Source organism: Dendropsophus ebraccatus, chromosome 4 (assembly GCF_027789765.1).
Source record: "Dendropsophus ebraccatus isolate aDenEbr1 chromosome 4, aDenEbr1.pat, whole genome shotgun sequence".
Lineage (NCBI taxonomy): Eukaryota > Metazoa > Chordata > Amphibia > Anura > Hylidae > Dendropsophus > Dendropsophus ebraccatus.
Genome location: NC_091457.1, coordinates 152,894,684 through 152,909,372, shown reverse-complemented (window position 1 = coordinate 152,909,372; position 14,689 = coordinate 152,894,684). Strand labels below are relative to the sequence as shown.

General features: G+C 46.4%; 1 protein-coding gene across 3 annotated transcripts in view; it reads left to right on the top strand.

The window, feature by feature from the left end:
• WDR47 (WD repeat domain 47) overlaps positions 1-14,689 on the top strand; it is a 42,098-nt gene that overhangs the window by 14,639 nt on the left and 12,770 nt on the right. For 2 of the 3 annotated variants that reach the window (XR_011362679.1, XM_069967480.1), the window contains exons 6-11: positions 5,212-5,341; positions 7,637-7,815; positions 9,195-9,449; positions 10,698-10,755; positions 13,455-13,618; positions 14,092-14,261. Coding sequence is in view for 2 of the 3 variants with exons in the window: in XM_069967480.1 (XP_069823581.1) it covers positions 5,212-5,341; positions 7,637-7,815; positions 9,195-9,449; positions 10,698-10,755; positions 13,455-13,618; positions 14,092-14,261 (956 nt within the window). In the remaining variant the exon portion in view is untranslated. The remainder of the gene's footprint in view (positions 1-5,211; positions 5,342-7,636; positions 7,816-9,194; positions 9,450-10,697; positions 10,756-13,454; positions 13,619-14,091; positions 14,262-14,689) is intronic. The other variant, XM_069967481.1, reaches the window with a different exon arrangement.

Sequence of the window (14,689 nt, the reverse complement as noted above, 5' to 3'; positions counted from 1 at the left end):
AGGTATGGGGAGACTTGAGATTTTTCAATAGAAGTAAGTTACAAATCTGTATAACTTTCTGACACCAGCTCATTTGAAAACCATGTTCTTTCCCCTTTAACGGAGCGTTCACACCTACAGGATCTTCAGCTGATTTTCTGCAGCAGATTTCATTTAAATAACTGAACACCGCATCAAATCTGCTGCAGATCCTGTAGGTGTGAACGCACCATCAAGGGTTATTCCCACCTATTTCCATCACCTTTTTTACCCATAGGGGGCAGCCACAATATCCAGATACAGAATAAGTGGAGCGTGTGGGGGAATTATAAGACGACCAAGTAAAGACTGTCTGAGAAATAACAAATAGAATCCAGTAGAGAGTTATAGCCTTTACATACATAGTATGATGCCAGCTGGTATTCAGTGAGTATAGCAATGTACTGAGCCGGGGGCACACGAGTATTCTGTCCCTTCCACCCCACTGCCAATCCTCTTTTCCTATTCTTTGTGTGGTTATCCATTATTCCTTATATATGGATTGCTTCTACCCTGCCTGTATGGGAGGGACCAGAGACCGAGCAGTAGAGCCGCAGTATACTGCAAGGCTAAGAAAACTGCATCGGAGGATGGACTCTCATGCTCCAGACTCCATGGTAAAATGATGTGGAGACTATAGTTATGGCTGCCAGAGGAAGAAGCAGAATGAGGCCGCCTTCACACATCAGTATTGTTTTATTTGTCAGGGTCCGTTGTCTGTATTTTGCTAAAAGTTGTTCATAATGTATCCGTATTTTGCGGATCGAGTTAGGTCCCTTTCATACCTCAGTATTATACGTTTTGTGATTTTGGACAGTATTGTACTCGTTTATATTAATGGACCCTTTAGTTGCTACAGTTCCTTAAAAGGGCCGTGATCCATGCCACAAAAATACTGTCAAGCCATTATACTCCATGTAGTTGCAGCAGGGATTACTTATGGCCCTATTCCACGGAACGATTATCGTTCGTTTTCGGACGATATCGACCGCTACGGACGATAATCGTTCCGTGGAATAGAGTGCAACGATCAGCCGACATCGTTCATGTCGGCTGATCGTTGCAGTTGCTTGTTTTTCAACATGTTGAAAAACAAGCGACTGATATAGCAGCGATCTGCTGCCGTCGCTCCGTTGAATAGGAGCATCGACAGCAGACGCTGCTATATCCTATGGGCTGCCCGGACGATCTAGCGCTCCCCCGGGCAGCCCCCCCGCAGCTCCCCGCCGCCCCCTCCCACACTCACCCGCTCGCTGCAGCCGCGTTGAATAGCTGCGGCAGCGAGCGGCGAACGAGGAGCAAACGAGCGCTGACAGCGCTCGTTTGCTCCTCCAACGACCCGTGGAATAGGGGCTTTATTCTCTATCAGTACAGACGGCTGTGGATGTACTTCTGTAGTGCTGTCCATAGCTGGGTCTCTACTGGGGTGTAATTGGGAGCTTAAGTTGCCTGAAAATAAAGGCAAAGGTAACAGATCTACAAATTGCACATACGTCAGGCCATGAGCTTTTTGCAATTTTTGCACGGACCCATTGATTTGTATGAGTTGTCAGATCAACTAATTTGCAGACAGTATTATACTAATATGTGAAAGATACCTGCTTGCTGGTATCGGCCAATATCGGCCATTACGGCCAATAATCACCCTGTAGAATAAAAGGCAACGATCAGCCGACATCGTTCATGTCGGCTGATCGTCGCAGTGGTTTGTTTTTCAAAATGTTGAAAAACAAACGACTGATATAGCAGCGACCTGCTGCCGTAGGCCTGTGGAATACAGTGGCAGCAGCAGACGCTGCTATATGCTATAGGCTGCCCGGACGATCTAGCAATCACTCGGGCGGCCCCCCTCCCGCACTCACCTGCTCGCCGCCGCGTGGAATGGTGACAAATGCTGACAGCGCTCGTTTGCTCCTCCAGTCGGCACGTGGAATAGGGGCTTTAGTGTTGTATACAGTCTTTGAACACAGAAATGGGTCAAGTGACTATGCCCAGCTACAATGTATTTTCTTACTGCTGATGCCCGGTGCAGCAGGAATGTGTATATATATATATATATATACGTTCCAGGCGTGAAGGGGTTTTAGGAAAAAGGAGTTGAAGGAGTTTTAATATGTGTGGGGCCGCGTCGGTGTGATCAACCGAGCACACATTAATGTCCCAGGAGCCGGGCAAAATGACAGGCAGCAGCCATAACATAGCTGCCTGCCATTAACCCCTTAAACACTGTGATCTATGGCAATCTCTACATTTAAAGGGGTTATCCAGTGCTACAAAAACATGGCCTCTTTTGCACCCCTCTTGTCTCCAGATTGGGTGGGGTAAATGGAGCTTAATTGCAAACCGCACCTGAACTGGAGAGAAGAGTGGGGCAAAAGTGGCCATGTTTTTGTAGCGCTGGATAACTCTTTTAAGGGAGACAGTGACAGGAGAAGTACCTGTCACTGACCGGGACCCCCACAGCTTGACTGCTGGGGTCCCATCACTTTCCCTGACAGTCAGGGGTATAATACTTACCTCCATCCTGTCGGTTCCGCATCTTCTCATAGAGTCAGAGTCAGACTCTTATGTCCAGATCGCAGATCATACTGATCAGTGCTATGTAATGATTGCATATATAAGTCCCCTCAGGAGACTTTTTTTTTTTTTTTTTTTTTTTTAAATGTAAAAACTTTTTTTTTTCTTTACAAACATGGCAAAACCCCTCCCCCGTTAAAAGTTTAAATACCGTTTTTTCCATTATACAAATCCACATAGTTGATATCGTAGCGGATGGAAGTGAAAAGCGTAAATGAAAATTGGGGGGGGGGGACAGGATTTTTAAAAAAAATATATATTTTGGAGAAGAATGTATGAAAAGCGACCAAAAACTTCCATTTACACCAATATGTCACCAAAATAAACTATAGATCATGGTGCAAAAAATGAGCCCCAACCAGCCGTGTAGGTGGAAAAATAAAAGCGTTATGGCTCTTAGAAGGTGGGGAGGACAACGCTGCTTCATCGTGACCTGGACATCCGGGCATCAATCACCTTTGTTCATGAAGGGGTTAATAGTTTCTTTTATTAATGAACAATAATGCAAATTGAATGAACACAAGAGAAATGTAAATCGGATGAATATCTGGTGTGACCTTTGCCTTTTGCATCAGTTCTTGGTCATTTTCACATAGTTGTGTTAACTCATTCCCGGCCCCATTGCGCAGCTTTTAGAGGAGAAATAAGGCTGTGGGTGGAGCCTGGGGGGGGCGCTGTGGGTGGAGCCTAAGGGGGCTGGGGGTGGAGCCTAAGGCCAGTTCACCCGGAGCAAAAGCAGCGGAATTTCAGGGCTAAATCTGTGCTGAAAATTTTTCCCATATACATGCTGCAGAGACAATTTCCATGGAGATCAATGGGAATTCCGCTCTGCAGTTCACACAGCGAAAGTTCCGCGGCGAATCCGCTTTCTGCCAGAGGAATGGACGTGTTCATTTTTCCACTGGCAGAATCCTATAGAAATCGACGGGGTTTTGATTTTCCTCTGTGAGATTTTTCAGCGCGGAATTGTTAAAAAAAATAAAAATTCTAAAGACAACTTTGCAACACATGGGGGGAGATATATCAAGCATGGTGTAAAGTGAAACTGGCTCAGTCGCCCCTAGCAACCAATCAGATTCCACCTTTCATTCCTCACAGACTCTTTGGAAAATGAAAGGTGGAATCTGATTGGTTGCTAGGGGCAACTGAGCCAGTTTCACTTTACACCATGTTTGATAACTCTCCCCCACTGTGTATTAAAAACGGCCGATGTTCATCTGGCCGATTCTTTATTATCGGCCGAATAAGCATTACTTCTCAGTCACACTTAGTCGCACTTAGTCAAGCATTAATTCTCAGTCACACTATGGCTGCAAGACAACCACACACTGTGTGTGAACTGTCATTTATTTCTGGCCGCTGTTTGGAAAAAATGGCCGGAAATAATTGACATGTCAATTATTTACAGAGCCATATTGAACAACGCCATTTGTTCAATACACTGTGTGAACGGCTGTTGTTTCAATTGATTTCAATGATGATCATTTAAAAATTTTTTTTTTTTTTTTTTAATTACGGTCGTTTGTTTTAATCGGCAACAACAGCTGCTCTTGTCATAAAAAATACACTGTGTGAACATAGCCTTAGTCCACCGTTACATTGTTCAGAGTAGACAGTGTAAGATAGGGATTTCTTACTGCTCTGGACAGTTCCTGACATGGACAGAGGTGGCAGCAGAGAGCACTGTGTCAGACTGGAAAGAATACACCACTTCCTGCAGGACATACAGCAGCTGATAAGTTCTGGAACACTGAAGATTTTTAAATAGAAATAAATTACAAATCTACCGTGTTTTCCGGCGTATAAGACAAATTTTTAACCTTGAAAAATTTTCTCAGAAGTCGGGGGTCTTCTTATAGGCCGGGTATGGTTGCCGCATACGGTGGGGAAGCTGAAAAATGGCTGCAACCCCTGTAAAAAAAAAAACACAGACAGTTAACTCACCTGTCACCTATTCCCAGCAGCCGCTCATCTTCAGTCCCGTTCCCCAAAGCTCTCCCAGGCAGTCGAGCGTCTCATTGGAGAAGCTCGGAGACACTCGCCTGCCCGGGACAGCTTCGGGGATCTCTGGTGCAGGCAGTGTACGTAACACTGCCTGCAGCGGGAACGGGACAGAAGACAAGTGGCTGCTGGGAACGGGTGACAGGTAAGTTAACTGTTTGTTTGTTTTTTCCTTTAACTATAGTTAACCCCTGCCTGACCGCAGCAGAACTACAGTGAGTAAACCCTGCTGCGGTCAGGCAGGGGTTAACCTTTTTTCAGCATACAAGGCAAACCCCTGACAATCTTCTTGAAAGTCAAGGGTCGTCTTATATGCTGGAAAATACGGTATATAACTTTCTAGCACTAGTTGATTTGAAAGATTTTTCCCCGCTGGAGTACCCCTTTAAAGCATTTTTACTTTGCAGCATCTTTACCACACTTGCCTGTGTTTGCATTTACAGTATAGAAAAAATTAAATAAATCAATCTTTTGAGCCTTTCTATAATCTTGACTTATGGGATTTCCCCTTTAGAAAAAAAAAAACCCTGAAAATCCATCGGTAATTTTGTGCATTTGATGAGATGTAATAAAGTTGAACTTTTCAGCACATTTCATCCTTCTCTCTCATTCCAGCAGAAGTGAAACTCCTCAGGAGAAAGACGCCCCGGGCAGCAGTGAGACAGTGTGCCAGAACCTCAGCTCCGGGAATGATTTCCAAGGAGCGGCAGAATGTGAGGAGCCAAGAAAGCCGGAGAGGAATGAGGTAATGCTGTCCCAGCGCAGCCATTGTATATTGCTTCATGGACATTTTCCATAGCCGGAGAGAAGCTAGAGGGAAATGGTGGCAGGTGTGCAACCACAGAGGTGTCTGCTCTTTTTTTTCTTTTTTTTTTTTTCATATTAGCTTTAGATCTGCTTTTGGCATAATGTAGACCAGGGGCAGTTTATATTGTGGACGGGTCTGGGGCACCTGGAGCAGGCACACATCTGTCCAAACTGCGCACATCTGATCTCATACAGCATACTCAGGTGGGCCCCAAGTAATGTGCAGCCCCCAAGCTGTCCTGGGAATCCGGGAAGCTTGTGGTGAGCACAAGATTTAGTTGCGTGTGCGCCTTTAAGGGGCATGTGTAATTAACAGAGCACTGACAGGCATCCTGCATCTGTGACACGTGCTGCCTGTGCTGGAAGCCAGGGGAGCATGTGGGAGGTGAGGGTTTTTTGTTGTTGATTTTTTTCCTGCTTTCTATTTATCTAATTTAGAGGTGCTGCACAGGGGACCATGGACTAAGGGGGGAGGGGGGGGGGAATGAACAGATGGCCATGGACTAAGGGGGTGACGGACTGCACAGAGGACCATGGACTAAGGGGGGGGGGAACTACACAGGGGGCCATGGACTAGGGGGGGTACTGCATAGGGGACCATGGACTAAGGGGGGTACTGCACAGGGGACCATGAACTAAGGGGGGGGGGGCTGCACAGAGGGGACCGTGGACTAAGAGGGGACTGCACAGGCGGCCATGGACTAAGAGGGGACTGCACAGGGGGCCATGGACTAAGAGGGGACTGCACAGGGGGCCATGGACGAAGGGGGTGACGGACCGCACAGAGGACATGGACTAAGGGGGGGGGGGACTGCACAGGGGGCCATGGACTAGGGGGGGTACTGCACAGGGGACCATGGACTAAAGGGGGTACTGCACAGGGGACCATGAACTAAGGGGGGGGGGAACTGCACAGAGGGGACTGTGGACTAAGAGGGGACTGCACAGGCGGCCATGGACTAAGAGGGGACTGCACAGGGGGCCATGGACTAAGAGGGGACTGCACAGGGGGCCATGGACTAAGAGGGGACTGCACAGGGGGCCATGGACTAAGAGGGGACTGCACAGGGGGCCATGGACTAAGAGGGGACTGCACAGGGGGCCATGGACTAAGAGGGGACTGCACAGGGGGCCATGGACTAAGAGGGGACTGCACAGGGGGCCATGGACTAAGAGGGGACTGCACAGGGGGCCATGGACTAAGAGGGGACTGCACAGGGGGCCATGGACTAAGAGGGGACTGCACAGGGGGCCATGGACTAAGAGGGGACTGCACAGGGGGCCATGGACTAAGAGGGGACTGCACAGGGGGCCATGGACTAAGAGGGGACTGCACAGGGGGCCATGGACTAAAGGGGGGGGGAACTACACATGCGGCCATGGACTAAAGGTGGGGGGAGGGACTACACAGGGGACCATGGACTAAAGGTGGGGGGAGGGACTACACAGGGGACCATGGACTAAAGGTGGGGGGAGGGACTACACAGGGGACCATGGACTAAAGGTGGGGGGAGGGACTACACAGGGGACCATGGACTAAAGGTGGGGGGAGGGACTACACAGGGGACCATGGACTAAAGGTGGGGGGAGGGACTACACAGGGGACCATGGACTAAAGGTGGGGGGAGGGACTACACAGGGGACCATGGACTAAAAGTGGAGGGAGGGACTACACAGGGGACCATGGACTAAAGGTGGGGGGAGGGACTACACAGGGGACCATGGACTAAAGGTGGGGGGAGGGACTACACATGCGGCCATGGACTAAAGGTGGGGGGAGGGACTACACAGGGGACCATGGACTAAAGGTGGGGGGAGGGACTACACAGGGGACCATGGACTAAAGGTGGGGGGAGGGACTACACAGGGGACCATGGACTAAAGGTGGAGGGAGGGACTACACAGGGGACCATGGACTAAAGGTGGAGGGAGGGACTACACAGGGGACCATGGACTAAAGGTGGGGGGAGGGACTACACAGGGGACCATGGACTAAAGGCCCCTTTCAGGATTATTGGGATTAATTGACTGAATGATACAAAAGTCTAAGGAGGGAGTCCTGGCTGTGCAAGGTGCAGACCAGGCAAAAAGCTACAAGTTTCTGTGTTCTCTGTTTTTTTTTTTCATTACTAACCTCTGCTATTACTGCCATCTTGTGTATTTGTTCTTCCTCCATAGATTGACATTTGCTGCTTCTACCATCTTTATAATGTAGTTTTGATGTTTTTTTTAGTTGCGGGACTCTACAGAGCAGTTTGAGGAATATTACCGCCAGAAGTTGCGCTACCAGCAGCACCTGGAGCAGAAGGAGCAGCAGAGGCAGCTGTACCAACAGATGCTGGTGGAGGGGGGAGTCAACCAAACCGAGGAGGCTGAGCACCCCCAGAATCTCACTGAACAGTTTCTTAATAGGTAAGATGAACTAATAGGGGAGTGTCATGGTATTAAGGGGTATTCCACTTTAGAACACTCTTAGCAGATAAGTGTCAAGTTTTGGGGGGGTCTGACTGTAATCACAAGAGCGGGGCCTAAGTCTCACTTTGGTATGGAGTAGAGAGTCTTACATGTGCAACGCTGCTCCATTCATTGTTATGGAGCTGCCAGAGATAGCTGAGTACATGGGGTTGCAATGCACATGAGCAACTTGCCGTGCCATTCGAAAATAAGACTTTGGTTCCCATTCTAAAAATTGTGGGGGAGGGGATGTGCAGTAGGGCGTATTTTATTCACAGAAGTTGAGTAGACTCCCTCCCCAGAGATCAGTGGAGCTGCATACAGAGCGCTATCTGGCCGATAGGTATGAGGTATATGACGGCCTCTTAACTCCTTGTTTTTGCAGGAACAAGGAGACAGTTATTGAAAATGTTTGGGTACTTTAAAGGGGTATTCCATTCATCACCCCTTCTGGAGACCTACAATCAATTCCATACATGTCATTACCTTTTCAGTCTCCTTCCCCTAGTTCTGAGCTGCTGCTTTTAGCTGAAGACACAGAAAACTGTGTGTGAGCTGTTCTCTCCGCTCTGGTTTCCCTCCTCCCCCTCAGAGATGGCTCATGTAAACAGCATCCCTGGCCGGCTGTATGTGCACTCTGTAATGCCGGGAGGGTTAGAGCCATATTACACAGTCTGACCCTGCAGTGTAAGTGAGTGCTGATCCACCACATCGGTGTTCTCTTACCGAGCCTATACAAGACTTGATAATCGTGCAGGTGGGGCTGTATATCTACCATGCAGCCCAGGGTCTTTACATGAAAAATAATAAAGTTTATACTTCTTCTACCCTGTTGTCCTGCAGCCCTCTGCCTGGGTTCATTCTTTTGAACGGACGACGGAATCCGCCCGTTCATAAAATGGAGTCTATGACACGGGCGAAAACGCGCGCTCGTCACAGTCCGCCGGCGGCTGTGAGCTGCGGAATGCACGCTGGGTTATCCGTCGCCATTCCGCAGTGTGCACGTACCCTTAGTCTCCAGGAGAGAGGATGATTCAACATGTATTTTAGCTGAGTAGACTACCCCTTTAAGCCTTTGACACATGGATAGAAAACCTCTAGCTCAGGGGTAGGAAACCTTGGTTTCTAGCTGTTGCAAAACTACAACTCCCATCATGCCTGGACGGTCAGAGCTTTAGCTTTGCACATGTTGAGTAGTTTAGTTTGCTACACATCCATAGATTTCTGTCGGTAACATCTTTAAAAAAAAAAGCTGAAAAAGCACCAAAAACCTTCTAGCAGCTGTGTGACCGTATTCCTGTATCTTTAATACTTGTCTGTCTTCCTTTTCCTTGTAGGTCTATTAAAAAGCTCGGAGAGTTGAACGTTGGGATGGAACCCCTTAGTGAAGAGATTCCGGCAAAGAGCCAACCACACAATGGGCCCCGTGACAGCAGCTCATCCGCCACCAACGGGCCCTCACCTATAGTGAACTCTTCTGTATTAAGGAATTTGCCCGATGGGCAGAATATAAATACAAGCACCCCCAGGAAACGGGGAGTCGCTCCTCATATACCCTTCCCAGAAGAGTCGCCAGTGTTTGGAAGTACAGGGTTAGTCAGAAATGTCAGTATGATAATGGGATATCACATACTGTTACAGAGAAAGGAAATATGACTGTGGATGTCACAGGTGTCAAACTCTGGCCCTCCCGCTGTTATAAACTACAACTCCTATCATGCCTGGGCAACCAAAGCTAAAGCTGGAGGGCCTGAGTTTGAAACCCCTGCTGTATGTGATGAGAATAAAGGAACAATAAGGAATTGATAGCTGGGAAAACTTTTTGGCCATACACAGTAAAATCAGCCAAATCGATTATGTAATGTGTATGTGAGCCTCCTATCACTTCCTCAATAGCAGATGATGGGAGAGAGACTGGTCAGGCATGTCGGCTTTCAGTATGCTGATACTTATGTTCTCGAGAAATAAGCCTACTAAGAACTAATGCACGCTAGGCATGAGTATATGGGATCGGGCTGTGATCTTACGTGTATGACCAGCTTTACAATACTATTAGTTAGATTGCTTCAAGGATTAATGTAATCTCTGAAAATGAAAGCCGCAATAGCAATTTGTAACCTATAACAATGCTGTGCTGATGCCAGGTCTACTTAGACTCCTGCAGAGCTTCCCGCATATAGCATATGGGAGGTATCAGATGAGAAACGACAGGACCCCCACATCCCCAGTAACTACTACACAACTCTTTCCAGATCCCTCCTCACTGAAGTTGAAGTGAGGACTACTACTCCCAGTAGTCACAGCATTGTTTCAACCCATGTACTTGCGTTGCGTCTAGAACATACTCTTTCAGCGCATTGTCTTACTGGTAGACGACCGTAGCCTGTATCAGGCGGCATTCACGTCCATGATGGACGATCCGCAAGTGGACTGTATGTCTTGGAATTAACTCTTAAGCTTTTTAATGGAACTCTGGGCATCATGATTTCTTATGATGATGGGAGCTCTGAAACAGTTAAAACTTCGTGCTACTGTATTGACACTGCCATGTCAGTTCAGCAGCAAAGAAGTTAAGCTGTTTCAGGTCTCTCAACATCACAATAAATCATGATGCCGAATAAAAGGTCAAGAGTTCAGTTGGCTTGCAGACCGTATATCACAGACACGTGGACGCCATCTTAGTTAGCCTCTTGCAGTGAGACCCAGAATGCCCCAGTGTAAAGTGTACGGTGAAATCTGATCGGTGTCATTGGTGCATATACTAGTGTTTGCAGCGGTCAGATACCAGGGCAGTAAAAATTTATTTAGCCAATCTGTGTAACCTTTTCTTTTCCTTGCAGTGGAAGAGTGCAAAACCTGGAAGATCCTGGAAGTGCTGGAACAAGGAAAGGTTCAGAGGTGAGAGGTTAAAAAGAAATGTAAATGCATGTATATATTTCTGTGTGTGTGTATGTGTGTATATATATATATATATATATATATATATATATATATATATATATATATATATATATAATATTTTTATACATACATACAGAGATGGCTATATATAGATATACACATATATACATATACAGTATTTTCCTGTGTATAAGACTACTTTTTAACCCAGGAAAATCCTCTCAAAAGTCAGGGGTCGTCTTACACGCTAGATATCATCTTATTGAGCGGGTGCTGAGAAATCTCTGAACCAGACTGGAGAATCTGCGGTCGCCACATATGGTGGAGCTAAAAAACAGCCGCATCCCCGATGTTTGCGGCAGCTGTATGAAGGGCAGCGCAAGCTGCAGGCATCTGGGGTATCTTAAAAAAGAGATACGGTAGAGTGGTGCTGTGCCCAGAAAAACTCTCCTCTATTACCCATCTGGCCGCCCTTGTATTCTACCAGTATTACTATACTTCTCTGCCTCTCAGATCTCACTGCTGTCTGATGTTTTTTATTAATTTTTATTTGATGTGCTTCGGAATAGGGGTAGTCTTATACAGTCAGTATATCCCAAACTCAATAGTTTAACTGGAAAAGTTGGGGTTCGTCTTATACGCTGGAATATACGGTGTATATATATTTATATTTTTTAGCCTTCATAAGTCTGGATCCTGATAGAGTAGTAGATACTGCAGACTTTTAGCTGATGCAGTAGGTAACTACACAGTATGTGAATGTAAACCAGCCTGGGATAAATATATGGCTATCCTACGATAATAAGGGTACTATTTGGGCCCATTTACACAGAAAGATTATCTGCCAAAGATTTGAAGCCAAAGCCAGAAACAGACTATAAGCAGAGATCAGGTCATAAAGTATAGCCTAAGATTTCTCCTCTTTTCAAATCCATTCCTGGTTTTGGCTTCAAATCTTTGGCAGATAATCTTTCTGTGTAAATGGACCTTTACACAGGCCGACTACAGCCTCGATCATTTTAGTAATTGAGCGCATTCTGCTAGATCAGTGCTCGTTTACTGGACCAATTAGGGTCCGTTTTACACAGAAATATTATCTGACAGATTATCTGCCAAAGATTTGAAGCCAAAGCCAGGAACGGACTATAATCCGAGATCAGGTCATAGTGGAAAGCCTGAGAATTCTCCTCTTTTCAAATCCATTTCTGACTTTGGCTTTAAATCTTTGGCAGATAATCTGTCAGATAATCTTTTTGTGTAAACGGACCCTTACACTGTCCGATAATCGGGCAGTACGGGCTGCATGGACATCGTTAGTGATGTCCATGCAGCCCTTGCCCAATTACCTGACACCTTACCGCTCCCTATCTTCTCTCCTGTGCTCTGCAGCTTCCTGGTCATGGTGGCTGCAGCGTTTGAGCGGCCTGTCAGCTGACAGGGGTAAGGTGTCAGGTGTTTGGGCAATAGTCAGCCACGCTTCGCTATTACACTTAGCAATTCACGGTCTGTGCCCAACAATTTTAGGTTCAAACCTAAACCAATGATCATCGCTCTGTGTAATAGGGCCCTAAGATGGCCACGGGGGGGGGGGGGGGGGGGGGGGATTGTTTTTTTGCCAACAGTCTTCCTATATTTCTATAAAACTGGTGATAATAGTGATCTAATGCTTTTCTATGGGAGCAAGGTCCTCAGCCATTATATCATGTGATGTGCCCATATACACTATGGTGGATTTGGGTGATTGCCTAAGGTGAACAGCAACCTCCCAATCCTCCACAGACAGGTTTTAGTAGTGTAATGAATGGTTGGGTATTTGGGAATTATAATGTCTGACTATTGTTTAGGGGGAGATCAACCAGTATCAGACCAGTCAGGCTGCGGCTTACCCCTCCCCATAGAGAACACAGAAACATTTGACTGTGCCAAGTCTTCATGTGTATGTGGAGTTTGGGAGAGAACAATATTCCGCTTTCAGTTATTGAAAGTGTATGGCAGCCTTTACTGGCATAAAACAATTGGTTGGCCACCAGGTATGCCATAAGTGTCTGATAGATGTCAGCCCTACCGTGGGGCCCTCTCTGTCTTGCTTCCAGCTTTCTAAACAACCCTGGGGGCTGCAATTAACCAAACAGAGATTAACTTTAATGGGAGTTGGGGAAACAGCTGAGCACCACGTGCTGCCATGTGTAGGTAACTCAGGACCTACAGAAACAAGTAACATGTGGTACTGTGCTGTTTACGTAACTCCGGTTTACACCCGCTCAGCTGTCTTCGGCCTCCTGACTAGCTCAGACAGCTGAAGACAACATGGGTGCCGGTCCCAGAGGTGGGATCTGTATCTATCAGACATCCTGTGGATATGACATAAACATCCCAGATGGGAAAACTCTTTAATAATAGATTTCTTTATATGAAAGGTATATATATTTCTTTTTTTGGGGGGGTGGGGGGTCGGGGGGGGGGTTGGGTTGTAATGTCTTTTGTGTAGGATTTGGCAGAAACTTTTTGCTAAATCGCAAAAAAAAAAGTGCTAATTTATTCTGTGTTTTGCATAATATTTGAGATTATTGAGCAACAATATGTTGACTTAACACAATTTTTTGGTAAAATCATTGGTAAATTCGACTTATGATTATAAAGCTTTAAGATTCAGGATTTGCACAATGTTTTCAGTTTCCATTTTGTTGCTTTTACAGCCAGATGGAAAATCAAAGCAGCAATTCATCTGCCTGACAACCCTGGAGGACACGCAGGCCGTCCGGGCCGTAGCATTTCACCCCAGCGGGTCACTTTATGCTGTCGGATCTAATTCCAAAACACTTCGGGTCTGTGCTTATCCGGATACCTTGGATACTACCAGGTAAAAGACTAATCCACTGCAGTGAATGACACTACTAAGGGCCCTTTTCCACCGGATGATTATCGTTAAATCGTTCGAATCTAAACGATAATCGTTCAGTTGAAATGCAGTTAACGATTAACGACCAAACAAGAAATTGTTAATCGCTTTATAAGACCTGGACCTATTTTTATTGTTGCTCGTTCGCAAATCGTTCGCATTGAATAAGACATCGTTCGGCCGTTCGCAATAGATACGAACGCAATAGCGAATAAAGAAAAAGAAAAAACGATCGCAAATACGATCATAAGTAATGATTATCGTTCCATGGAAATGACTGAACGTTTTCAGGTCTTTCGCAATAGCGGTCGTTTGAGATCGTTAATCGTTAACGATTATGCAAACGATAATCGTCGGGTGGAATAGGGCCCTTAGAGTGGCTTACATGGCCATCAGCTCTGTACTCCTACCCACACCTATTACTTTTGTTTCAGTGTCCCAAGTACCCCCATACAGCCAGGGGTTCGGTTTAAGAGGAACAAACACCACAAAGGGTCCATCTACTGTGTGGCCTGGAGCCCCTGCGGGCAGCTACTTGCTACAGGATCCAATGACAAGTATGTGAAGGTGCTGCCTTTTAATGCGGAAACCTGCAACGCAACAGGTGAGACATGAACACTGTATCACATCACACAGTGTGAAACCTCTGACTGTTGTGTACACCCCACACTATGTCTTAGGGCCGTATTACACAGATCGATTATCTGTCGATTTGGGCAGATTTTGCTCTGTGTAATAAAGACAACCACACCAGCTGTTCGTTGAAAAATAATCTGTCGACAGTCGTGCCTTGTTATGTGTAATAGCGATGCGCGGCTGACGGCTGATGACATTGTAAAGTAAAATATTAAAGAATATACTTACCTTTGTGTACTAAGCGGCATCCTCCTGTCTGTTTCCCGCTCACTGCAGCCGCTGCTGAAGCATCTCTGAAGTGACAGGCCTCTTAGCCAATCACTGTCTGCGTTGCCTTCCAGTCTCAGCCACTGATTGGCTGAGCAGCCTGTCACTTCAGAGTTTGGTTATGGTGGC